The sequence below is a fragment of the Nelumbo lutea genome, chromosome 2 (assembly GCF_056320005.1).
Source record: "Nelumbo lutea isolate HS-2025 chromosome 2, American lotus-T2T, whole genome shotgun sequence".
In the NCBI taxonomy this organism is placed as follows: domain Eukaryota; kingdom Viridiplantae; phylum Streptophyta; class Magnoliopsida; order Proteales; family Nelumbonaceae; genus Nelumbo; species Nelumbo lutea.
This window is the reverse complement of record NC_142685.1, coordinates 60,027,362-60,053,683: the sequence shown is the minus strand read 5'-3', so window position 1 is coordinate 60,053,683 and position 26,322 is coordinate 60,027,362. Positions and strand designations below refer to the sequence as shown.

At 39.5% G+C, this 26,322-nt stretch overlaps 1 protein-coding gene across 1 annotated transcript; it reads left to right on the top strand.

The window, feature by feature from the left end:
• The first annotated feature begins 14,691 nt into the window (after positions 1-14,691).
• LOC148871030 (Lecithin:cholesterol acyltransferase family protein) lies at positions 14,692-23,404 on the top strand. Its single transcript, XM_088971657.1, has 6 exons — positions 14,692-16,036; positions 16,132-16,354; positions 16,530-16,813; positions 17,577-17,922; positions 21,713-21,978; positions 22,442-23,404. Exons 1-6 carry the CDS (start codon positions 15,579-15,581, stop codon positions 22,923-22,925), a joined length of 2,061 nt encoding a protein of 686 aa, XP_088827783.1. The 5' UTR covers positions 14,692-15,578; the 3' UTR covers positions 22,926-23,404.
• Positions 23,405-26,322: the final 2,918 nt, after the last annotated feature.

Below are 26,322 nucleotides of genomic sequence, written 5' to 3'. Positions count from 1 at the left end.
AATATATAATATAAGTATATATTTATATAAAATACATAAAAAATATGTAAAATATGTCGATTCGATTAACAAAAATTGAATCAATTATTCAGTTTTTCAAAAATTTCAAACCGAAATCGAATCAACCAATTCGATAACCGTATTTTGCGGTTTGATTTTTCATTTTTTCATGGACACCCCTAATTGTCAACTGATCGGGGGTTGGTTTGATCCAAAACATGAATAAGCATACTCGACCCGAGTATACAAAGATCGGATCCTAGACCCGTTCACCTATGCACAACCAACACTTTTCACATCGACCTAGAGGATATACTAGCATCATATCATGAACATCTCCTCTCGTCACGGGAGATGTTTTAAATGCAAAGTGATGTAATCATTTTTGGCCATGTACCAATGTTTTGTGATATAAAAATTTTTGACAAAGTACCTTGTTATTCGATTCGGTGGTGGCGTGCCTTAGTGACGAGCTACTTGGTGGCGAACTCCCTGGGGGAGAACTACTTGGTGACTAACTGCTTGGTGGTGAACTGCCTGGTGGTGAACTGTCTGGTGGCGAATTGCCTTGGTGGCGAACTGCCTAGTGGCGAACTCCCTGGAGGCGAACAGCCTGGGGGCGAACTGCCTTGGTGGTGAACTGCCTTTGTGGCGAACTGCCTGGGGGCGAACTGCCTTGGTGGTGAACTGCCTGGTGGCGAACTCCCTGGTGGCGAACTGCCTGGGGGCGAACTGCCTTGGTGACAAACTGCCTGGGGGCGAACTGCTTGGTGGCGAACTCCCTGGTGGCAAACTGCCTGGGGACGAACTGCCTGGGGGCGAACTGCCTAGCAAACTCCCTACTAGGCGGCCGATGCCTTAGAGAATGTTGGAGCTCCCTGGTGTGGCGCAATCCGACTGCCCTCGGCATGAGGTGGTCTTCTTTCCTTTGTAGGCTGCAAGAGATGAGGGACCTGCGAGAACTTCATCTTTTCCTCCTCTTTGTAGGTGGCGGGAGCTGAGAGACCTGTGAGAACTCCATCTTTTCCTCCTCTTTGTAGGTGGCGGGAGCTAAGGGACCTCCGAGAACTCCATCTCTTCCTCCTCCTTGTAGGTGGGGGGAGCTGAGGGACTTCTGAGAACATATTTTCCTCCTCTTCGTAGGCGGCAGGAGCTGAAGGACCTGCGAGAACTGAATCAGAGGTCCCGGGGATACTTTCCCGGTGGGGGCTCTCCGATGCTTAAGTTAGCACTCTTATTGTAGAGAGCCTTGAAGATAATATGAGAGAGCTAGAGAGCAGGGTTACTTCCCTTTCTTTTTCATCCCCTTCCCCTTTGGGGGGTGAGGTCTTTATATATCGGAGTCCTCACGGGTTAGGTGGGTGAAAAGCCTCCAAATGGTAAGACTCGTCGCATCCTGTCAGAACCGGGGTACGGTGGTGAACTCCTCGAGATCGTCAGGCTGGCGCTTGTGTCAGGCGGCCAGGTCGGCGCCTGGGCCGGGTTGTCAGAGGGGTGCCTACGTCAGTCGGTGGGTCAGTGTCTAGGCCAAGTCGTCAGGTCGGCGCTTGTGTTAGTCGGCGGGTCAGTGTCTAGATCAGGTCGTCAATCTGGTGCCTGTGTCAGTCAGCGGATCAGTGTCTAGATCAGGTCGTCAAGCTGGCGCATGGCCGGATCACGCGCTAGGCTGGTCCAGGTCGGCCAGGTCGCGTAGGCCATGCGCAGTTCACGCAGGCCGCGCGCAAGTCGCGCCAGGCCGGCCAGACTAGTGCCCGGGTGGGTCACCAACTTCGTAAGTTTGTTGGCTGGGTGTTTTCCTAGTTGTCACGAGGTGCCACATGTCACAATTTTATTGGAGGGCCAAATTTACCCTCATCAATAGCCCCCCACTCCCGAGCTGATAGTAACTCAACGAAGGGAGTAGATTTCTTTTGGCCCATAAGTCGATGAGCTAGTAAGTGCTGATCCAATTACTGGTATGGCCCGTAGGCTTTGGGAGCGACTCGTAGTCTATTCTTTTTTTACTTTTCCCGTGCCGGAGAGGTGACCGGGTCTTGAGCAGTAATGTGGCCCGTAGGCTTTTGGGAGTGACTCGTAGTCTACTCCTTTTTTTTTACTTTTGCCCGTGCCGGAGAGGTGACCGAGTCTTAAGCAGTAATGTGGCCCGTAGGCTTTTGGGAGTGACTCGTAGTCTACTCTTTTTTTACTTTTGCCCGTGCCGGAGAGGCAACCGGGTCTTAAGTAGTGAGGTGGCCCGTAGGCTTGGCCTGCATCAGCTTCGTAATGCCGGTCACCTACTCCTACAAGAAGCTACTAGGGGCTTGACCTTCGGGGGCAATACCACTAACTTTAGGTTGCCAGCTCACACGGGAGCCTTGGAAGGCTCGACCAGTATGGGCGCCTATGTAGTCAGTTGGCCGCCAACTCCCGCGGAAGCCACGAAGAGCTCATCTTTGTAGGGGGGACCTTGCGGAGATGACTGATGTGGCATTATCTGAATTGAAAGTAAGGTTGGTAGAGCTACTTAGTCTGTTAGCTCCCTGCATAGTCTCTGAGTTCACAAAAATGTAAACTATAAAGCGATAACTTCAATTTCTAAAAAGTGAGGACTTAGTTTTGGCAAGATGAGAACTTAGCTTTGGTAGAATGAGAACTTAGCTTTTTGTAGCGGGTTCCCACAGATGGCGCCAATTGATGTAACCGTTTTCGGCCACGTACCAATGTTTTGTGACGTAAATTTTTTTGGCAAAGTACCCCGTTATTTGACTCGGTGGTGGCGTGCCTTAGTGACGAGCTACTTGGTGGTGAACTCCCTGGGGGAGAACTGCTTGGTGACTAACTGCTTGGTGGCGAACTGCCTTGGTGGTGAACTGCCTGGTGGCGAACTGCCTTGGTGGCGAACTGCCTGGGGGTGAACTGCCTTGGTGGCGAGCTGCCTGGTGGCGAACTCCCTGGTGGTGAACTGCCTGGGGTCGAACTGCCTTGGTGGCGAACTGCCTGGGGGCGAACTGCCTTGGTGGCGAACTGCCTGGGGGTGAACTGCCTTGGGGAGAACTGCCTTGGTGGCGAACTGCCTGGTGGCGAACTCCCTGGTGGCGAACTGCCTTGGTGGCGAACTGCCTGGGGGCGAACTGCCTGGTGGAGAACTCCCTGGTGGCGAACTGCCTGGGGACGAACTGCCTGGGGTTGAACTGCCTGGCAAACTCCCTACTAGGCGGCCGATGCCTTAGAGAATGTTGGAGCTCCCTGGTGCGGCGCAATCCGACTGCCCTCAGCATAAGGTGGTCTTCTTTCCTTTGTAGGCTGCGGGAGATGAGGGACCTGCGAGAACTTCATCTTTTCCTCCTCTTTGTAGGTGGCGGGAGATGAGAGACCTGTGAGACCTCCATCTTTTCCTCCTCTTTGTAGGTGACGGGAGCTAAGGGACCTCCGAGAACTCCATCTTTTCCTCCTCCTTGTAGGTGGCGGGAGCTGAGGGACCTCCGAGAACTCCATCTCTTCCTCCTCCTTGTAGGTGGGGGGAGCTGAGGGACTTCCGAGAACTGCATCTTTTCCTCCTCTTCGTAGGCGGCGGGAGTTGAAGGACCTACGAGAACTGAATCAGAGGTCCCGGGGGTACTTTCCCGGTGGGGGTTCTCCGATGCTTAAGTTAGCACTCTTATTGTAGAGAGCTTTGAAGATAATATGAGAGAGCTAGAGAGCGGGGTTACTTCTCTTTCTTTTTCATCCCCTTCCCCTTTGGGGGGGTGAGGTCTTTATATATCAGAGTCCTCGCGGGTTAGGTGGGTGAAAAGCCTCCAAACGGTAAGACTCGTCGCATCCTGTCAGAACCGGGGTACGGTGGTGAACTCCTCGAGGTCGTCAGGCTGGCGCTTGTGTCAGGCGGCCAGGTCGGCGCCTGGGCCGGGTTGTTAGAGGGGTGCCTGCGTCAGTCGGTGGGTCAATGTCTAGGCCAGGTCTTCAGGTCGGCGCCTGTGTCAGTCGGCGGGTCAGTGTCTAGATCAGGTCGTCAAGCTGGCGCCTGGCCGGATCATGCGCTAGGCTGGTCCAGGTCGGCCAGGTCGCATAAGCCGTGCGTAGTTCGCGTAGGCCGTGCGTGCGCCGCGCAGGTCGCGCAAGCGCACGTCAGGCCGCGCACAGTTCGCGCCAGGCCAGCCAGACTGGTGCCCAAGTGGGTCACCAACTTCGTAAGTTTGTTGGCTGGATGTTTTCCTAATTGTCACGAGGTGCCACATATCACAATTTTACTGGAGGGCCAAATCTGCCCTCATCACAAAGCAATGGTATAATGTGGGGTTGGTGTGAGAAGTGAGAACAAATCCCAATCCCAAAGCTAAGTTTAGAAGTATAAATATAATTATGTAGAGTGTAAAACCTTGTACTTTGTATAATTTATTTATTTATTTATTTATATTTGCACTGCTTCCGAACTAAGCCCAGGTGCCTATACCTAAAAAACCTTCAACCGAATGCAGGTATTATCAACCCGAATCCGGGCCGGAGCCTGAAATACAAACTCGACGGGTCGGATTGGTGCAGATTGCCTCTTAATCCGGTGCACTAACAACATCCCTTTTTGGATATTGGTGGTGATCGTTCTGTCATTTCAAAAGAAAGACGAGAGGCTTTCACGTTCTTACGTGCGGACGAGATCTCAACTGTCATGCCGGAATAAATTTCGAATCCGAAGGTTAAGATCCGATCATGCACGGAAGCACTTGGAGCTATCAGTTACGTCAAAAGAGTGTGTACCTTGGTCACCACAATTCGCCGATTGATGTATAAGCATCAGGATCATGATAGATTTTTGATGTGGTAACAATTAACAAGATGTGGATGGTTTGTCGTCTTTTGTGATTCTCGGTTCGTAAGCAAGAAACTAAAAGTCTAAAATATATTATTGGTTGTTTTAGCAAACTCGAATAAGATTTTTTCCTGTTTTTCTTTATAGATTTTTCTTTTTTTTTTTTTTTTTTTGTCGTGAAAGCTTATCCTCTTTGTAAAATTTTCTGTTCTTCTTCATGGCATTGACTCGCCTTCATTGGAAACAAAAATTCCCTCAAAATATATACTTTAGTAAATAAAAAATCCCTTAAAATATTTGAAAATTCTTTTGGTTTAGGACATAAATTTTTTGGTTAGTTGAATTGGATATTTTCATAGAACTGCTACTTATTATTAATACTTAATAATGATTTTCTCTCCTCAAAACATGAATCCTTTTTCATGATAATCAAGGAAATGTTGGGTCTGTGGGTAGGGTTGGGTTGGTTGAGAAGAAGAGAGATAGAGTGGGCATCTCAATGATGTTCTCATTGTACAGCGACATATTGAGAACATCTCCATATTTGTTTACTAGCGGGGACCCGTGCATTTGGAAATTAATAATTGTATTAATAATTTTAATAATTTTTATTTTAGTAATTTGTTATACAAAATAATTTAGTAATTTAGATTAATTCTATTAATATTTTTTAACAAAAATAGTAAATTACTATTAATTACTTAATAAATAATTATTTGTTCATATTATCCGTTAGTATTCTATTTTATTTATTTTACTTCATTAATAATTAAATTAATTCATATGTTAATTTTTTAGTCATTATTAAATTAATCTAAACCCAATTTCAAGGTTTAAGACTTTAGGATATGCTTTGGTTGAGAGATCGCACCTCCGCCCCACAGCACATCCCCACCGTGTATTGGGAACATCTCCTAATGATGACATCATCGGGACTAGTACTATCATTGGGAGATGTTCCCAATACAAGACGGGGATGTGTTGTGGGGCGACACCTTGTGGGGCAGAGATGTGAACTCTTTGGTTAATCCTCAACCTGACCCAACCCCTTAAGTTGCACCCTTAAGAGCAATGCAAAATTTGGAATTAGAATGAATTAAAACTAAGCACAATCCATACATGCATTATTTTTTGGTTTTTAACTATTTTTAACTAAAAATTATTAATATTGAACCTAAAGAAGCTATGAGGCCATAGGGGTTGAGCTACCCACATTGTGTAGCATAATGAAGCAAAAACATAAAAGATCTCAAGCTAGGTTTTGATAGTGCATTAACAATTTGGGTTTATAGGTTGTGTAGCCCAATCCTGCCCACACCCTAAGCATAGTAATATTTGTTTGGGCTTGGGATAGGGACAGGCTCGCCCAGTCGCCCATGTTAATTATAAAACTGTGGCAATAGGATGGGGACCATACTCCCCATCCTTGATTCCAACTTTGAAACAAATCCCTGTCCTTGACCTCGATCCCCACTAGGGATAAATATTACCTTCCATCCCCAATTCCTAATGGAGACAAGTTCTTTGCTAGGTACCTGAATCCCTAGAAATTTTAAATTAAATTTATTTTCATAAAATATATTTATTTAAAATAAGGGAATTTTTTTTAAAATACAAAAATATTTTAATTATATTATGATATAAAAATGATAAATAATATTATATATAATCGGGGTTAGGGCGGGGCAAGGAATTCACTCCCCCATCTTCACCCCTATCCTCAGTTGGATATTATTATCAATAGTTGTCCCTGCCAAGGCGATCTCCATCCCCAACTGGTGTTGAGTACCTAATAGGACAAGGAACATTGCCATCCCTATTCATATTCAAATCTTATTAATTGGTTAATTGTTAGGAAACTATAATTTGAAACCTAATAACTAAAATTAATAAAAGCCTAACCTGAAGTCTTAAGCCTTGAGCTTGGGCTTACATTAATTTAATGATAACTAAAAAAGCTAATCTATATATTAATTTAATTATGGTTAAGCTTAACTTTATATATTTGTTTATATTTAAGTATTTTAATTATTTAAGTGACATTTAAAAAAATAAAACAGTTAATAATTAATAAAGTAAAATAAATAAAATAGAACAATAATTTATTAATAAGGTAAAAAATTAAAACACTTAATCATTAGCAATAATTTATTAATTTTTTAATAATTATTAATATAATTAATCAAAATTAATAAATAAATAAATCATATCATTAATAAAATAAAGATTAATTATTTTAAACAACATATAATTCCTTCCTTATAATAGTTATCACTTTCCATTATCGTTGACAAATTTTGTGCATCGCAAGGGTCCTTGCTAGTAAAACATAAACTAACAAATTTCTTAATCAGTGTTTAAATTTCTTATTTTTATTAGTGTTCTTTAAGTTTGGTTTTTAAGTGAAATTGAAATGCTTTTATTTAGAATTTTAAGAAAACGAAATAGATAAATGGTAGTGAGAAAGGACAGCCATGCTACACTACATGTCTTATTATATATAGGGCATATCCGGATCCGATCCATCGAATATCCAATCAGATCTAACATATGGTGATTCGAATTTGAATCCATTAATAAAAGTTGGATATCCTAATCAAATCCAATCTTTAATAGGTTGATGTTAAAGAATAAAACATAAAACAACAAATTTCTTAATTAGTGTTATATTTCTTAATTAGTATTTATTAAGTTTGATTTTAAGTGAAATTGAAGCATTTTTAATTAACATTTGAAGGAAAACATATTTCTTAACTAAGTTTTATTAATAATTATTATAATATTTTAAAAACAGGATTGGAATAAAAAGCGGAATTGGAATCATAGTCGGAATTAGAATCACCTATTCCTAATTCCTATTTGGTTCAATTGGGAGCCAGAATTGGATTTTGATTGTTGTTTGGTTCATTTGGAGTTGTTATTTTATTATTACTTCAAAACTTTATTATTTTATTATGTTTTATTTTCTTATATTAATTATATAAGAATTATTACTTAACTATTATTATATTATTAATAATATTATTACTTTACATTGTGTAAATAAACTATTTATACCTTATTATATTTAAAAAATTCATATATTTTTTCTTGTTATTAGTTTATTAATACTTTTGTCATGAGTCTCTTTAAAACTCTTGAATATATAGGAATTCCATTCTCTAGGGGGCCTAAAATACCTAAACCTCTCTCTCTCTCTCTCTCTCTCTCTCTCTCTCTCTCTATAATAACATATTTATTGCTCTCTTGAATGAGAATTCCATTCCCGGGAGGGGGGGTTCTAATAAACTATCCAATGTCTCTCTGCCTCTCATTAACACACTCTTAAGGTCTGTTTGATTTACAGCCGGAATCAAAATCCTTCAAAATCAGAATCAAAATCAGAATGGCCTATTCCCATAATTTGTTTGGTTCAGATAGGAATGAGAATGGTAATTGGAATTAGCAGGAATGAGATTTCATTCCCAAAGGAGGGGCAAGGAATGACCATCCCCTCATATGGGGGAATGTCATTCCAGTAGGAATAGGTATGGGATTCCAGTTCCACTCAACCAAACAGTTGGAATCGGAAATAGCCCATTCCGATTCCTATTCCATACCCTTATTCCCACGAACCAAATGGGGCCTTAATTCTCTCTCTCTCTCTCTCTCTCTCTCTCAATAGTATAACATTTCTCTCTCTCTCTCTCTCATTAATACTCTTAATTCTCTCTTTAATAATATAATATTTCTTTCTCTCTCTTTCTTTAATAATATAATATATTGATAATAGTGTAAAGCTTTATTGATGACATGATAATAATGTGCATCTTTATTGATGACAATGATTACTTTTTTATATTTTTAAAACAAAATAAAATAGAAGAAAATGCAAAAAATAAAGAAAATAGATAAATAGCATCTCTCAAATGAGAGACATGCTAATATGGACCATCCAATTTTATTATATATATATAGATTACCATTCATGGGGAGATGGTCTCAATGTACAACTTTAATGTCATGTGGGTAGGTGTGCGTAGGGTTCTTGTGGGCAAGAGTTCTGGATCGATTAAAAAGAACAAATGCAAGATATACAAGGGTTATAAGCATCATTTGTTGCTTCAATTATTGTTTTTATTGTGCTAGGTGTTCAAGGGCCTTAGAACCCATGCCTTTTGGGCTCAAATGTTCAATAGTTGACCAACTGAGGGATGGCTCATTGGTGTGTTAGCTGGTTTGTTCCAGTGTTGGCGTGGAATCGAATCCTGCAACCAACACTTTGGGGAAAAAGGGGTCAAGGGGGAAATTATTAATGGTGCATCGCACTAAATACCAAAAAAATGTGCAAAAAATTAAGTTTTTATATAAGTAGAGTTGGAGAAATCCAAGGGCCTTGGTTGAGTTTTTGATTCGACTCTCAGTGGATACACGAGAGCTAGAGACAAGTGTGAGAGAGGGCAGGGGAGAAGAAGAAAGAGAGGTTTAAATTAATGGCATCCAAAGAAGAAGAAGAAATGGATTCCTTTGGGTTCTTGCAATTGTTAATGGCATCTTTCCAATTGTAAGGTTTGGTCGAGGTTCCTTCATTCGTCGTCTTGAACTAGTATCCTCTTTCATTCTTTTTTAACTTTTCTTTTTTTATTTAAATTTCAAAGATTATATTATGAAAAAGTAATAGGAAAACTTACATTTAGTTTTATAAGTACATGTGCATGGAGTGTCCATGCGAACTATGATGTGTTCAATTCTAATTGGAAGTGCACTCCTACACACACCCATTCAAGGGTAGGAAATCCTATCTCATTTTCTCTTTTGTTTTGTTGGGTGTTTTGAGTCCATGGATTATGAAAGAAACCTCAACACATATTTATGTCTTGTTTTGTGCACTTAATTATTTGTCATATAGGACTTGTGGAGAGAATATAGGCCTTCTCCCCACATTGTTTTGGGCATATGTAGCACGACGATTTGTTATTTCTGGTAGTGAGTATACGTAATGCCAAGGATGAGAGCTATTATATTCTATAGGCCGATCGCTGAAAACCTTCTACATTGTCAGGACCCAATTTTTGCTCTGTTCCTTCATCCTACCTCTTGTACCCTTCTCTTAGAACCCAAAAACTTAGAAATGCAATCAAATCAACTTAAGACTTTCCAAAACCCAAAATACCATCCTTTAACACAATCCATAGGACAAATAACAACCTTGAAATCAACATTGACAGAGGAAGATTTGACCCGACCCCTCGGCCATGCGACACGTGGAAGCAACCGAGAGTGACCTGGTAGAAACGCCAGCAGGCCCACAACCCGAGCTCCGAACTAAAGAGCCGAGCTCCCTCGAAGGAACCTGCAACCTGAGCTCTGAACTAAAGAGTCGAGCCCCCTCGAAGGAACCTACAACCCGAGCTCTAAACTAAAGAGAGACAAGCTCCCTCGAAGGAACCTACAAACCGAGCTCCGAACTAAAGAGTCTCGAGCTCTCCCTTCAAGGTACTGAGCCTTACAAGGAGCACCAAAGTCAAAAAACCTGAACTGCTCGCCCAGGGGCAGTTCGGGCCATACTTCTATCCGAACTCAAGACTTCACCTCGCGCACCACTTCGGCTTCAAGTCGCCTGACTGAACAATCATACCTAATGCCTAGGAAACTGTACCCGGAGGCAGCGCACCTGACTGATTAAGGGACCGACACATGACAACCGCCATCCAACGACCACCTACCACAACCATCCCAGACGGACAGAGGCGGCCCTAGTAACTGACAATGGAGGTTATGACACCCGAACTGGCAATTGGCAGAGGAAGTGACCCGATTTGGTAGAGGAAGTGACCCGATCAGGCAGAGGTAATGATGTTCGAACTGGTAGAGGTATGGAAGTGTGTACAGGGTAATTATAAAAGGCCCCCATCTCGCAAAGAAGAGGGTATGTGATTCTTGCATTTTCTGGTCTTAGAATTCCTCATTTCCCTTGCCTTCTGAAGAACACTAACTTGAGCTTCGGAGTGTTCCAACCAAGTTCCTCCCGGAAGCCTCCATTTTCTTCCTTGTTTCAGGCACCTCTGATCTTGTCAAAAGCGAGGTAATCGGCAGCTAGGACAGACCGGATCACGCATCATCATTTGGTGTTGTCTGTGGGAAGACTTCAAAAAGCCTCCCCTAACCTCTAACTCTCTCTCTCTCTCTCAAAGAAACCTTAGCTTCCATGGTTTCTCCCAACAACACTAGGCACAACGCCGACTTGAATGTTGTAGGGGAACACCCCCAGCCCACCCCGCCACTATGTGCATAGGACAGATCGGATCGCGCATCATCAAACGTCAATATCCGATCAAACATCATCCTCAAACTTGGAAAACTACAATTTGGTTACACATCACTTTTCATGACTAAACTACAAAGATCCACCGTTTATCACGCCAACTTCCTTTCTAACGCCCCTGGTCCATGCGACATTCAAACTCCAGCTCCCCAAAATCAAATCCAACATATCTATCACCTCAAGATCATTAAGAAACAATCAACTAGTGAATCCCAACACAAATTCACGACAACCAACCGCAAAAACACTAAGATCCTATTTTATTGGTCATGAATGATTACTAAGATCGACCATATCTTTCTTAGATCAAAACCATCCACTTGATCCCTCACCCTAATCCATGCTTACCTACCAAATTATAACTTAAAACTCCCATATTTGACTCATCATCAAGCCTAGATCCTATTTCAACAAATTTCATTAATTAGAGCTTAACATCCATTATCCCAACTTTAGATGACCAATCAGACCTTACCACTGTGTTCGGAGACCCAAAAACCCCTGTACGTCAAATTTTACGACCAAACACCTCCGTTTGACCGTTGAAAAAGTTAGATTCCATTTTGGGCCCTCCCATTCATTGGAAAACCATAAGCTAAGACCATGATCTGAACTAAAACAATCAATCTACACCTCTGATCAAAGACCTATCACTTCCATTAGATTTGGGATGTTCAAAAATGCCAATCCACCAAATTTCATCCCAAAATTCCCCTATTTGACTATTCATCAAACAAAGATTATATTTCAACAAATCTTATTAATCCAAACTTGTCAGCCATAGATCTCAATCATTCCGACCCTATTTGTCCGATCAGACCTCATACTGTGTTCCAAGACCCAAAAACCCCAGCACGCCAAGTTTCATTAGTAGATTCATCTATTTGACCATTAAACTAGAAATATACCATTTTGATGCATCAAATTGAATTGCTACATTAGCTATCTCACCTAGGATCTTAAGAGGGTGGGGGCTGGCATCAATTCCTTACTTGACCCCATTAAAACAGTTGGACCAATGAATTTGAGCCTAATAGTCTTAAAAAGTATCAAATATGCCCCCACTTAAAACTAAGAAAAAACAAATCTCATTTAAAAGTTCTTCAAATTTACATTTTTTGCCACTGACAACCCCAAATACAAGACTGCAACGTTTGGCATGCCCTAGTCCCTCATTGGATGCACGAAATCCATAGGAAGCCACCCAAAATCGAGAAAATTTGTTGCACAAAGAAGGAATGATCAACTTTAGGCCCTTTTCTCTCAAAATCCTTGCCTATTTCAGTGAAAAAAAAAAACTCCGTTGAATCAGAGACATTGTAGTTAGACGAGTTTCAGACCCATCTCCTTCCATTTTCTTTATAAATAGAGGCCCTGATCAAGCTTGAAAGGAGGGGGCAGTTTTCCAACTTCTGTAACATACCCATTCTGCTTGAAATCCTGAAATCCCTGAAGCTAAGGTCAAGCCTCATCCCTTGTTTTCTAGACTTAACACCAGAAACACTTAGCCAGTTTTGTACTTTGCTAAAGTTTCATTTGAAGTCCTTTCAGCTATAGGAAAGTTTGTTTCAAAGTTGTATACGAGAGGTAAGCCTCTCATTCCACCATCTCTCTGCTTTTAGTTTAGTTTAAAATTGCTTAAAGTCCAAAAATCTCGGGAAACTTGCATTCTCAACTTCCACCAGATTGAAAAAAAGAGGTAGAGAGGCAAGGGTCTTTGGGAAACCAGTACCTAAGACCCGATAACATCACCTCAAATCAATTCTGGGTGAAGTTTGAAACATTTTTTCCGGATTTTAGGAGCTTTGAGCAATCCTGTTTATTGGTGATTCGTTGAAACTAAGCCTAAATAACTCCCGTATTGGGATGCTATAGCAGTTTGGAGAGAGGGGTGCCTAATACCTTATTCCCTCTCCCAATCCTTGGGATTCGAAATCTCTCGGTTATGTGCATTTTCCATGAAGGATAGAGTCACTATCAAAAACTTAAATCGAATTTTTCAAATATGAAAATGAAGGCTCATTTCCTCTAAAAAAATAGGTGGCGACTCCATCTCTTTGAGCCGGTCATGAGCTTCCCAAAACATTACATACATTGACATATATTATCCTAGAGGCAACGAAATCGATTTTAAAGAGAGCAGTCACTTGTTGTGACTCAACTATTACTGATAAAATTATCTACCTTTTTGTTAATAGATTTAAATTTATTGTTATAGATTTGGAATTGCTTTTAGCATTCAAATATTGTTTGCATGCCATCGTCGCCATCTCTGTTTATTATTTCCAACAGGAGGTACCCTACATCAAGACAAATACAGAGTCTTTTGCACATTTAAATGGGTTTGAATAATCTTTAATATTTGTAGATGGTTTGAAAAGTAAATGAGGCCATGAGTCTTGGTTGGGCGGGGGCCTCTTGGTGGCAAATGGCTGTAGTTCAGTTGTTGATATCAAACGATTAGTGTCCGTTTAGGAGGGCTTTTACATAACAACTTATGGCATTTTAAGCAGGTGCCTTCTTGGAAGCGGCTCTATCAATATAGCTTAATCATCAAAGAAGTGCCAGAGGTACTTTTGAAATAAACAGTCATGAACTCATGCCCTTGAATATTTTCTATTCAGTTTAGGTGATCATGTTACTATTTTCATATGGCCAGACAATTCTTTTTTTTAATAAAAGATTGATTAAATAAGCAGATTTTAAATTATAGAAGTGTTTTAATAAAATGAAAACTATAAAATAGATATTAATAAATTCATGAAACTATAAGGTTGTTCTAGAATAAGCAATAATGAACAAATAAACTTTGGGTTGTGTTCACAACCTAACAACTCTATAAGGATTTCAGTACAATGGATTCTTGACAAAACTACATAATTACCAAATACAGCCTTGAAGAGCTTGATGTTGAAAAAGTTTTAGTTAAAATACAAAAAAAAAAAAAAAATTCCTGTACTATAGATTAATGACAATTATCACCCTAGGCCTTCATTTGCGACAAAGACCCCTTTACTATGGGATCAATTGCAATTACCCTAAAACTTTGACTTAGTGACAAATACCCCTTTGATGGAGTTTCGTTAGTTAACTTGAAAAAACATTCACATTTAGTTGCTTAAAGTTTTTAAAATTCTCAAACTGCCACTTTTTCCTATGTAATAGATCCTTTGAATAATTTCTATATTTTAATATGAAAAGAGACACTCACAACTCACATTAGTGAAATGAAACACAAATTTAAATTAAGAAAATTATTTTTCTATATCAATAAAATGATTCTTGTTATTTTAATCGGTTTTGCTTAGAGAAAATATAGGTATTTTGGGTGAATTAGGGTTTAAGAGAAAAAGGACAACAAAAAGAAAATAAGAAAATTGACATGGATATTTTGATAATTTAATTCATTTTGCCATCGGACTTAATGTTTAGAAGGGTCACATAAAAGTTGAAGGGGGTAATTATCAATCATCCCAATATGAGGGGTCTTTATAATTTACCCAAAGTTTTACGTGTGGGTTGTTTTATATTTGTATTGATGAGAGCCCTTTATTGGAAACTAGTTCTTTGATTTGTATTCATCTCAAGCTGGTCTGGTCACTTCGTGTCGGGCTATAAATAACGTAAATCATAGACAGCTAGCCATCAACTGAATCCAGTAGAATGTGATTCGTTAGAGGACCAAAGAAGAAGATCGAATGCAGTGATGATCGATGACAGCCGATAAAAGGAGGGAATCGAAGAGCATGATCATCCCCCCACCAATCTCTCATCTTCGTGTTTGGGTTTTACGTCCAGCACTACCCACCATGCTCCATGGTCATGGAGTATCGGTCTGCACTTCTTGTGGGGTGTGTTTGCTCCGGCTCCGGCGATTGAAGCCTATACAATTGAATTATCGATTGGAAAATACTTTCTTTCGCCAAAAGCTACAGCTGTATCAGCTTCAATCTTCCGTTCTAACAGTAACAGAGACGTTACCGTCTTACCGATATCACCTCGGGACAGATAGCTCAAGCTCCAATAATGGATCTATCGAGAGCTGTCTGTCTCTGACTCCCATTGTCTGAAAAGCGGGACAAATGTCGAGAGCCGGGATCTACTGTACTTTTTTTTGTTGCTCTGCAATTGTCTTACACTTTAATTTATTCTGTGACAAGTGGAAGGCCAAGCAGGCAAGGAATCAGGCTCGGCACTTGATTTCACCGGAAAAAAATTACGCAGAATTCATTTATTGCAGACTGCTATTAGTTGGGGAGACCCATATCTGTTGCTTCGCTGGTTCTTCTTAGGTGTTTATCATTGAGTGCGCCCACGTGGGTTAAGATCCCGAGTAACAGATAGTGTCTCCCCACATACTGAATTCTGACACCATTGGCATCTGATCCTCTCTCTTCTCCATCTCTGTTCCACATTCGTTTCTGTTATATTTAATGGGTTTTTCTCTGTTTAATTACTAACCTCGAATTCATTCGATCTTATGGTATTCCTATGGCTTCCATTCTTCGTTTTCGTAAGCTCCGCTATGTAGAGCCTGTTAAGTGTTCAACGTTGGGTCTCGAATCTCTTGAGACTTTAAAAAGCAGTGACAAAGCTGAGGGTGGTGCTTCAGCTGTTGTTGTTAACACCATTAATCGATCTTTACCAGGGAAGAGGAGAAGGAGGCCAACTAACGACTGGAGGTATATAGATTGGTGCTGCTGGATGGTTGGGTACTTATGCACTACATGGTGGCTTCTCTTATTACTGTCTCACTTTCTGTCTGGCTTTCAAGCTCCCGAATCACCGGGGTCAAAGCTGAAGCGAGAAGGATTGAAAGCGTTGCATCCCGTCGTGTTGGTGCCCGGCATTGTTATTGGCGGATTGGAGCTCTGGGAAGGCAGACCCTGTGCGGATGGTCTGTTCCGTAAGCGACTCTGGAGCAGTAGCTTTACAGAAAACTTCAGAAGGTTCGGATTTCTACTCTGTATACCGTCGTTTCTAAATCAAATTTCGATTGCATGGATGCTCGTTTCTGATTTCTGAACTGAGTTCTTGCAATTAGGCCACTGTGTTGGTTGGAACATTTGTCTCTGGACAGTGTGACAGGGCTGGACCCACCAGGCATCCGGGTTCGTCCTGTTACTGGGCTGGCTGCGGCGGACTATTTTGCTCCTGGGTACTTTCTTTGGACTACCCTTATCGAGAACCTGGCGAAAGTTGGATACGAGGGGAAGAATCTGCACATGGCTACTTACGATTGGAGGCTCTCTTTTCAGAATACAGAGGTTGTTTAGTTCCTCCTGCTTCTTCTATCTCTAGAAGTTCAAGATTTGCATTCGTTTCATTAACTTTGTATATGGCTAATTTATATCCAGTGATTATCAATGCTTGACAAATATGAGAAATCAATAGTTGTAATATCATATCTAATCTGATCCAAATTCAATTGGGATTGAGCAGGTTCGAGACCAATCCCTCAGTAGACTGAAGAGTAAAATTGAACTTATGTTTGTAATCAATGGTTATAGGAAGGTAGTAGTGGTTCCCCATTCTATGGGGAGCCTCTATTTCCTCCACTTTCTCAAGTGGGTTGAAGCACCGGCTCCTATGGGTGGAGGTGGTGGTCCGGGATGGTGTGCTAAACACATCAAAGCAATCATGAACATTGGTCCGTTGTTTCTTGGTGTTCCAAAGGCAGTTAGTAACATACTCTCTTCTGAGGCTAAAGACATTGCTTTTGCCAGGTTGGTTTTCTCAGTTTTAGTACTTGGCATGTGGTAACCAGTTAGATTAATGTTGAATTGTCGATACAAAAATTGCACTCAGTAGCAATTTAGCACTTCTTTGTCAAAACAGAGGCACTGCTTTAACTATATGAGTTGAATCCAATCAGTTGACAAGCTAGTTTTCTCAGTTTTAGTACTTCATGTGGTAGCCAGTTAGATTCATGTTAGATTGTCAACACCAAATTGCACTATGTAGACTGTAGCAATTGTGCACTTATTTATTTGTCAAAATAGAGGCACTGCTTTAACTGTGTCAGTTGAACCCATTCAATTGCCAGGTTAGTTTTCTCAGTTTTAGTACTTGGCATGTGGTAGCCAGTTAGATTCATGTTGAACTGTCGATACCAAATTGCACTCTGTAGCAATTTAGCACTTATTTGTCAAAATAGAGGCTCTGTTTCAACTATATGAGTTGAATCCAGTCAGTTGCCAGGTTACTTTTCTCAGTTTTAGTACTTGGCATGTGGAAACCAGTTGGATTAATGTTGAATTGTCAATACGAAATTGCACTCTGTTGCAATTTAACACTTGTTTATTTGTCAAAATAGATGCACTGCCTTTACTAGATAAGTTGAACCCAATCAGTGCAGTTGAATGATGAGGTCAAAGATTACTATCAGCTTTCCAACTTATTGGAGTTCTATTTTCTTTCTAAATAGACTACTGGATTTTTTACTAAGCACAATTCTTTTAATTTGCTTGACTTTCTTGGTTCCTGCAGAACTATGGCTCCTGTCGTTTTAGATTCTAACTTTCCTGGTCTTCAAACCCTAGAACACATCATGCAAGTTTTTCGCACTTGGGACTCGATGATGTCATTGATACCAAAAGGAGGAGAGACAATCTGGGGTGACTTGGATTGGTCACCTGAAGAAGAGTACAATTGTGATTCTGAATGGAAGAAAAATCTGAAGGCCTCTTCAAGAGACCAATCACATAAAACCAACATAAGTGATGGACAGCTAGGTTTCAGAGTAAAGGAGTCTGTAAAATTTGGAAGGATAATCTCCTTTGGGAAGATGGCATCAAAATTACCTTCCTCTGAGCTAAGAACATTTGATTTTAAGGTATTAAACTTCTCTCTTTACTTTGTTGTTTGGAATGACTGGTTAACTTCAAGAATCAACTTGATATTACAAGTAATATAAGCAAGTAACCATAAAAAAGAAATTCATTTCTTTTTGAAGCACCAAATAATGACGTCCCTCGTGCATCATGTCCTTTTCTGTATTGTCTCTTAGGTTCGTAGGGAGAAGACTGCACCCAATGTCTTTTTCAATTTAGACAGGTGGCCCTCAAAACCAATGACTTGCAGCAGGGAGTCCTGCCTGCTCAATGATTTGCACTTGGGAAAATCCTATTCCCAAATAGAGAGGTATTGTCATCCAGTGTCCTTATTCTTTAGTAATCTAGGCTTTCCAGAGCACAATGCTCACAAAGTCTAAAAACTTTCTTGGAGTTGGCAATAAATGGTTTTGGGTTTTTTTGGCTGTCAACTCAGTAAGAAAGCGTCCAATTTGAACCCGATTAAACTATTATCCAGGGTGGGTCTAAACTTAACATTACTAAGAGGGGGTAGATTAGAAAGTACAATTCCACCAACAGGTTGGACTTTGGGTGGTGGATAAAACAGTTATGAGAATGAGTTGTACTGACCAAAATCTTGATAAAAAACAGGTGGATTAGTGGTAGATCAATTTGTTGATTTAATAAATTGGGGGGGGGGGGGATGGGAGACCTTGTATCCTTTCCATTGTTCAATTAACCTAATAACATACCAACAAAATGTAATAGTGTCACTTATAAGCAGAGCTTAAAATCCTTATTCCTCAAGACCTCAGAACTGACAGAACTGACAAGAAGCTACCCTGCAGCTTACTCTTCCTTGTATCAACTCAGTGTGACAGTATCACATGTCCAAGGCAATAGATTCATGGTTGATGGTATATGTGTGTGATCTCACTGTTTTGCTACATCCCCCCCCCCCCTCTCTCTCTCTCTCTCTAGTGGAGTAAAATGACTAGGGTGCTTCCCATATGGTTGTATGCTTAGGGTCAAAATTTGCTGTCTTCAATTTTCTACTGAACTCAACCAAGTCTTGATCCCAATTATTGGAGAACTTGCTGCATTCAATTCATGGTGAAGAATTCAACTTAGGACCTCTTTAGATGTGGCCTGTTGAAGTCATTTTGTTTATTCAAATAATTTGTAATAAGTGGGCTAGCTAGTCTACTAGCCAAATCATTAAAATTATAAAAAGTATTCCGTATGGGAGTTCCCCCTCCTAAGTGGGGAGTTCTCTCTCTTTAAGTGGGGAGTTCCCTCTCTTTAAGTGGGAGGGACAGGTGTCCTTCACCTAGGAGGAGGGGGTAGTTACATAACCACCCCACTCCCTATTTAAGCTCCTTAAGGGGAAGCTAGAAACATATACACACGGAGGGACTCTTTAGAGAAAATTTTCACTAGAGATTCTTAAGAAAAGCAAAGATAAGGAGAGAAGAAAAGAGAAGTGCTCAAAGGAAGGCAAGGAAGGAAAAGTCTCACTTATATAGGTAAAGAAAAGGAAAGTCCTCTCTGTGAATACTTCCTATTTATTTCTTCTGCTATGTATCATTCTTTCTCTCTCTTTCGTTATTACTTTTGAGAAAGGAAATAGAGGGAAATAAACCATCTACAACCAGGTGCCTTTACTTGGTTGATTATGGTCCCTCTTTCAAGACAAAGTTAGGGATTAAACCATCTACAATCTAATTCCCAAAGACTGATTATGGTTCACTTCAAATGAAAATGAAGAGTAGGGGGGAATAAACCATCTATAACCAGGTGCCTCTACTTGGTTGATTATGGTTCCTCTTTCAAGACAAAGTTAGGGAGTAAACCATCTACAGTCTAAATCTCAAAGGCTGATTATGGTTCCCTTCAAATGAAAATGAAGAGCAGAGGGATGAAAATCGTCTACAATCAAATATTCAATTTGATTGACTACGATTCCCTTTTTGTATGCAAAATTCCAAGGATTAAGGCTGTCTACAATCAGAATTTCATCTGATTGACTACAACTTATTATGAAAAAAGGAGTGAGAAAGAAATTTTCTTTGTATTAAAAAGAAAAGAGAAATGTATTGCTGTATAGTTTCTCAGTTGTATTTTCTTGTTCTTTCTTCTCATTCTTGTACACTTGATGTAAAAGAATAGAAAATGAAAAGTTCTTTTTAAGTATCCTATTGTTCTTTTCTTTTTTTCTATGCGTTCATTTCTCAAAGTCAGGATCAAGAGGTGTTCTCTACTTTCTTGTGGAGATGTAATTAAGGGGAACAATCCATATGATTCCCTGAATGAGCCTTACCCAAAATAATAAAAACTCAATCACTTGATTGGGTGAATTATGTTGCATGAGAATTTATTAAAATTTTCACACCAACATGGCCAAAATAAGCCATTGTTTTAGACAAATTTTTAAATTAAAAATTGAAATTTTGTACCTTGTATCAACTACAAAAAACCCCAATGTGAGGTGGGGTATTGAGCTATAATTGACTAGGGAGGTGAAAATTCAGGTTCAGAGGGTCCTCCCCTATGCAGTGAAGGTTTCATGTGGCAGAAACAAGTGGAGATGTTTAGAAAGCTTTTTTAATTGACCTGACTTGGAAACCCTCTTTGATATATATATATATATATATATATATATATATAGTGGATATGGCACTGGTACTTTTTTGGGTGTTACAGGACCTATCTACACTGACAGTTTTTGTACTTATCTTTAGTTTATAGGTTCACTATGCAACCCATTGGTACTTGCCAACTACAAGCAAGAGTCTGAGCTGGAGGATGAGATTAGCCCTTGCCTTATGATGCTTGATTCTGTATTTATTATGGTTAGACCAACTTTTGTTGTTATGATTCTGCCTCATATGACCTGATTGTATGTTCTAACCCTTTCTCCTTGGTCCAAGAAAACTTACCAATCTACCATTCTTCATTTACTATTTTCAATTTCAACCAACAGGTTATTATTGCATTCAATATGGTTATCTGTGTATTTGATTTGTAATAAATTAAGAAGTTCTAATGTTCTACAGGTCTCTTGGGTGGTTAGTAAAAGTGTTTATAAGAAAGCTTGAGACGCTTTGTAAGAGGAGAACTAGTATGTATAATTACAAAAAAAATTAAATTAAAGGATAAATAGTATAATAAAAAAAATGTTGTTGTTAGATTGTAGAGATGGGATTCTAAAATCTGAGTCCTAAAATTAAACCGTGTCAAATCAAATATAATTTAGATTTTTAAATTTTATTTATTCTGCCGAAGTTCATTACTCAAAATCCCAGAATCAGGGTTATAGGTGCATTCCAAAATTGAATTGGATTTCAAACTTGATTAGAGAATCTGCACATGAACCAAACATTCTGGATTATCATTAGGATTTGATTTTAGATACAAACAGATAATGCAATGCTACACAAACAGTCCCCCAAACTCAATCAACTATAGGCTTGCAAATGTGAAATACCTTTTAAAAAAGTTAACGGTGGTAATGTCCTTGTTACATATTTAGATGTATCTTGGCTAGAGAACATAGAAAGAGTAGATCCTGCTATATGCACTAAACTTGCAATTGAATCTGCAACTCCACTTTCATATTTCAGCTATTCATGGTCATCATGTGTTGAAATTATGCCAAGCAGGCCTAGCTTTTAATGTTGTTTATAAATTCTTTAACAAAGGTGTCCATAACTTAAGTGCAGCATGCTAACATGTCAATCACAACTCCATGTCCAATCTATCTATTATCAATTAGGTAATCATTCCTTTCTCTTGTACTTGTTCAGTTTTCTAACCATCATTTATAATCAGGACCTTTCTTGTGGTGGTGCATCAACTAAGTCCAATTCATCATGTGGAGAGGTGTGGACTGAATATGATGAGTTGAGTAGGGAAAGCATCAAGGAAGTTGCAGAAAACAAAGTCTATACAGCAACAACTATTCTTGATTTGCTTTACTTTGTGGCCCCAAAAATGATGCGGCGTGCCAATGCTCATTTCTCCCATGGGGTAGCTGAAAATTTAGATCACCCAAAGTATTCCCATTATAAGTACTGGTCCAATCCACTGGAGACCAAGTATGTAGGATCTTTCTTTATCAAATTAAAGCACAATAAACTATTGTTCTCTCTCGTTTTTTTGTTTTAATCCACATACTAGCTAGACCAAATATGTAGGTCAAATTAATCCACTAATAACCCTTCTTGATTATTCTTTCGGTTTTAAATTTTCTTGTTGAAAAGTTAGGTTGTCTTTTATTCAAGAGGCCCTACGTAGAACATGCCGTATTAGGAAGCCTTGTAGTCAGAGACCATATGACTGAATAAGAAACTTTGTAGTCAGAGACTATATGACTGAATAAGAAACTTTGTAGTCAGAGACCATATATGACTGAACAGTCCGACTAAATAATCTAGGTAGCTTTCTATTGTCAAGTGCCCTCAAGGTCTGGTAGTCCATTTACCCATATTTGCTTCTCATTTTTAGCTTCAAAGTCTAACAGTCTCATTGAAGATATATGTATATATATATTGATGGCAGGTTACCTGATGCTCCAGCTATGGAGATTTACTGTTTATATGGAGTGGGTATCCCCACAGAAAGATCATACGTGTACAAGCTCTTACCTTCAGACCAGTGCAGGCACATCCCCTTCCGGATTGATAGCTCCACAGGTGGTAACAATGGTAGGTGCTTGAGGAGTGGCATCTACTTTGTGGATGGTGATGAGAGTGTACCAGTTTTGAGTGCTGGGTTCATGTGTGCCAAAGGGTGGCAGGGAAGAAACCGTTTCAATCCATCTGGCATCTCCACCTACATAAGGGAGTACCGGAACAAGCCGCCTACCATTCTGTTTGAGGGCCGGGGTTTAGAGAGTAGTTCTCATGTTGACATCATGGGAAATGTGGCCTTGATTGAGGACATAATGAGGGTTGCAGCAGGTGCCAATGGAGTAGAGTTGGGTGGCAACAGAATTTTCTCAGACATCATAAAAATGTCTGAAAGGATAAACCTACGCCTGTGATGACACTATTGGCATTAGCATGATTTCCTTCCCTTCAACAATCAATCACTTCTTGAGATTCTGTCATAGGTAGTCAACCTGAAACAACTTGAGAAGACATCACCAGGCATTCAAGTAATCTAGAGAAGGGAAAGAGATCAGTCTAACACATGCAACAGAACAGAGCCACACAGTGGAGTTAGAGGATTGGAACTCAACCACAAATATTCTAACTACCATTCTTCAGAATGGTTGTTGTGGGTAGTAATTGATAAATGAGGGTTTTACTGTGGAAGTGGAAGATATACATCAACTTGGTGGAATCTTACTATAGTGAATCAATGACTTGTACAAGTTCTGTCTGTACTAGGTTTTAGTGATCAGGAGGTGCAATAGGATCCATTTTATTTTGTTCTTAAATGTGGACTATACCTGTAAAATCCAATTACTGGACTGCTTTGTACTATTTAGCTAGCTACTCTTTTTTTTTTTCCTTATAATCTGTGTTCTTAGTATGGACACTGACCTGTTGTTGGTGGTTGAATGACGTTGGTTTAACGAGGGTGGGATTAAGCACTTAAAATCATTGCCATTTTAGGGTGGGAGATAATCAGAGTCCCCCTCTTGGAGATCCATGTAGGTCATTGTTATAATTTTTAAACTTGGTCAGACCCAAGGTTTTTAAAACAGGACTGGACAGGGAACCGTTATGGGGACCGATTCTCAGGTTGAATGGTTGACCGTCCAGTTCGAATGGATGGCCCATTCTAACTTAAAAAAAGATCAAAACTGTTGTCCGGGTTGACGGTTTGATAGTTCGACCACCCGAGTTAGTGGGCATTGATCAAATTAGTGGTTTTGGCCAAAAAGCGGTCTTAGGGTGAAAAGGAACCAGTTATTTGATCGGTTCCCAGTTTTCCTGGTCTGACTGTCCAATCCAGTCCGGTTTTGAAAACAATGGTAAGACCGATTGGTATCATATGACCCAGACCCAGCCCGTTAAAAGGGTTTTTGTTCTCTCACACACATGTATATATATATATTCTGAAATGAAAGATTTTATCTTAGTCCTCACTCGTCATCAACAGTTAAAAATTCAGGGCTGCACCTACCTAACAGGAAAAAGAAGTTAATGACTAATTGGTCCAACCGGTTTAATTGGATAGGTTCACGAGTTTGACCGATTATGGCAGTTTAGGGATGGGCTAGGTTAGAGGTTAGAACGATCCATGTATGGCCAAGTTTGGCCCGAGCTCGTGTTTGATGTTAGAACATGATAAAAAATTGATTGGCTTCCATCAATTTCTTTTAGGGGTGAGTATTTAGTTTATTGGATTAAAAACTGAAGTAAATAAACAGGCCCAATGTAGATTTCTGAATCCCATATTAGATCTATAAATATTCAAAATGTTAAATATCCACCCTCTAAGCACCAATATCTGCCCGTGAATTGGCATCAATTCCGAGCTGGCACTTATCCTAATTGTACTTTGTGCCTATAAATTCTGATTATGGGCTGAATCGTCATTCTCTCTTAAATAAACCTAAACTTTTAAAGTCAAAATAAATAAAATTAAAATTTTCAATTTAGTTATTTGGTTTAAACCGAATCCATTAATATATAATAATAGGCTTCAACTGTAATGCTGGAAAGACATATACTAAAAAAAAATTATGACCATCAAACAACAGAATCATAAAAGTAGTAAGCAATCAGTGGGTTTTTATCAAAGTTCACCAAAGGTTGTGATAAGTCAAAGCCTTTCTGGTGTCACGTTTTTTTGGTATCATAGATTTTCCCTATATAATTACATAGGTGAATTCAATTTTTTTTTGATTTACTGAATTTTCAATTCTAAAAATCGAAAATCAGAAATTTTTGTTTTACTTTTCGGTTTTTACGGGATATTACTCACCCCTAATTTCTTTTGCATTTGCTATTGATAAATGGAAAACCTAGTTGATCAAACTTCTTCCCTGACATTCAACCATTCAAACCCTACAAAAGAATCAAAATTTCTATTTGGGACCATTGACAGATTTGTTGAAATCGACTTTACGATTAGATTAGTCCCTAATTGCAACGATACGCAATAAATCCAATTTAATATTATGAGATTGATTTCCTGTCTGTATCAGTATCACCATCAATTAAACAGGATTAAAGAAAGCTGGATCAAGACCAGACCAGAAGGTTAGCTCCAATCCAGTGGATGGTAAGAAAAATGTTTGACCAATAAATTGACAATAACTTCCCATGCTTTTCATGTAGATTCATAGAAATTTAATTTAAAACCATGGGCGTGGACTTGGTTTCAATTTTTAATTCTACCAAGCGTTTGCAGTAATCAAGCAACTACTAATTTATAATATTATATAAATATTATGTATAGACCCACATTGGAATTTTTGCTTGCAAATTTATATATTCTTTTGACACCTGTCTCACATTTGAGAGTTTGGTATCACCGTTGAGACTTGGTAAATGTGTTGATGATGCTTGACAATGAACCAAGAGAATATGAAGTTTGAATCCTCTACGGTTCTACCGGCAAAAAAGGGGGTGATTTCTTTCTTTCTTTCTTTTTTTTGCTTGAAATTTTTAATTTTGTTTATTATTACAATTGTTTTTTATATTTTAATTATTTTTTTAATTTTGATATTTTAAATGAAATAATTTCAAATTTATAGGTTTATATAATTTGGAATTGATGATGAATAATTTGGTCCTCCAATGACACTATGACATGTGGCATTGCAAAACAACTGGGTGATATCTCAGTACCACGTAAGTAGATCACTTTAAACACTTTGCAACTACATCAATGACCTTGGCACCAACTTGGTAGGCCAAACTATGAACAATTAGGTAGGACCTCAGGTCGGCATAAGAGGCGATCTGCTTCCACCAAACTACCCTGGCCCTAGTTAGCGACCTGCTTGACGTATTGAGCGATCTTCCCCTTAAGTGGTCAATTGCCTTTGAATTCCCCGGGATCATGATGCCACGTTAGAAGAGTTGTTTATCACTCCACCCGTTTCAGACGGGATTGGATAGACATTACTTGCTTATACAAAGTCCACATCCAGGCATAGAATCACTTTCAAACTAGACAAACCGAAGATCTTGAATGCATTTCGTGAGGTTCATGGCAATTCGTCTATATAAAGGCCTCACCTCCAACCTCATGAAGTACGCACGACCTAGCACTCAAGCTCTCTCTTGCTTGCCAGCCGTAAAAAACTCCAACTCACTTACTTGAGCATCAAAATGCCCACACTAGATAAAAGTAGCCCGACTACTTTGATTTTCTCTTTTTTCTATAGCTCGATTAAGTGAATTACATATAGTCCAATGTCCGAACTATTCTCCAATAGGAGTTACAAGTGGGGAATCGATCAAAATACAAAAAGGGTA

Bases quoted from the DNA above. Each gene is read 5' to 3' on its own strand.
- LOC148871030 (XM_088971657.1), top strand. From the start codon at position 15,579: ATGGCTTCCATTCTTCGTTTTCGTAAGCTCCGCTATGTAGAGCCTGTT. The intron at 16,355-16,529 runs GTTGTTTAGTTC...GGGATTGAGCAG, and splicing joins TCTCTTTTCAGAATACAGAG to GTTCGAGACCAATCCCTCAG. The intron at 17,923-21,712 runs GTATTAAACTTC...ATTTATAATCAG, and splicing joins TAAGAACATTTGATTTTAAG to GACCTTTCTTGTGGTGGTGC.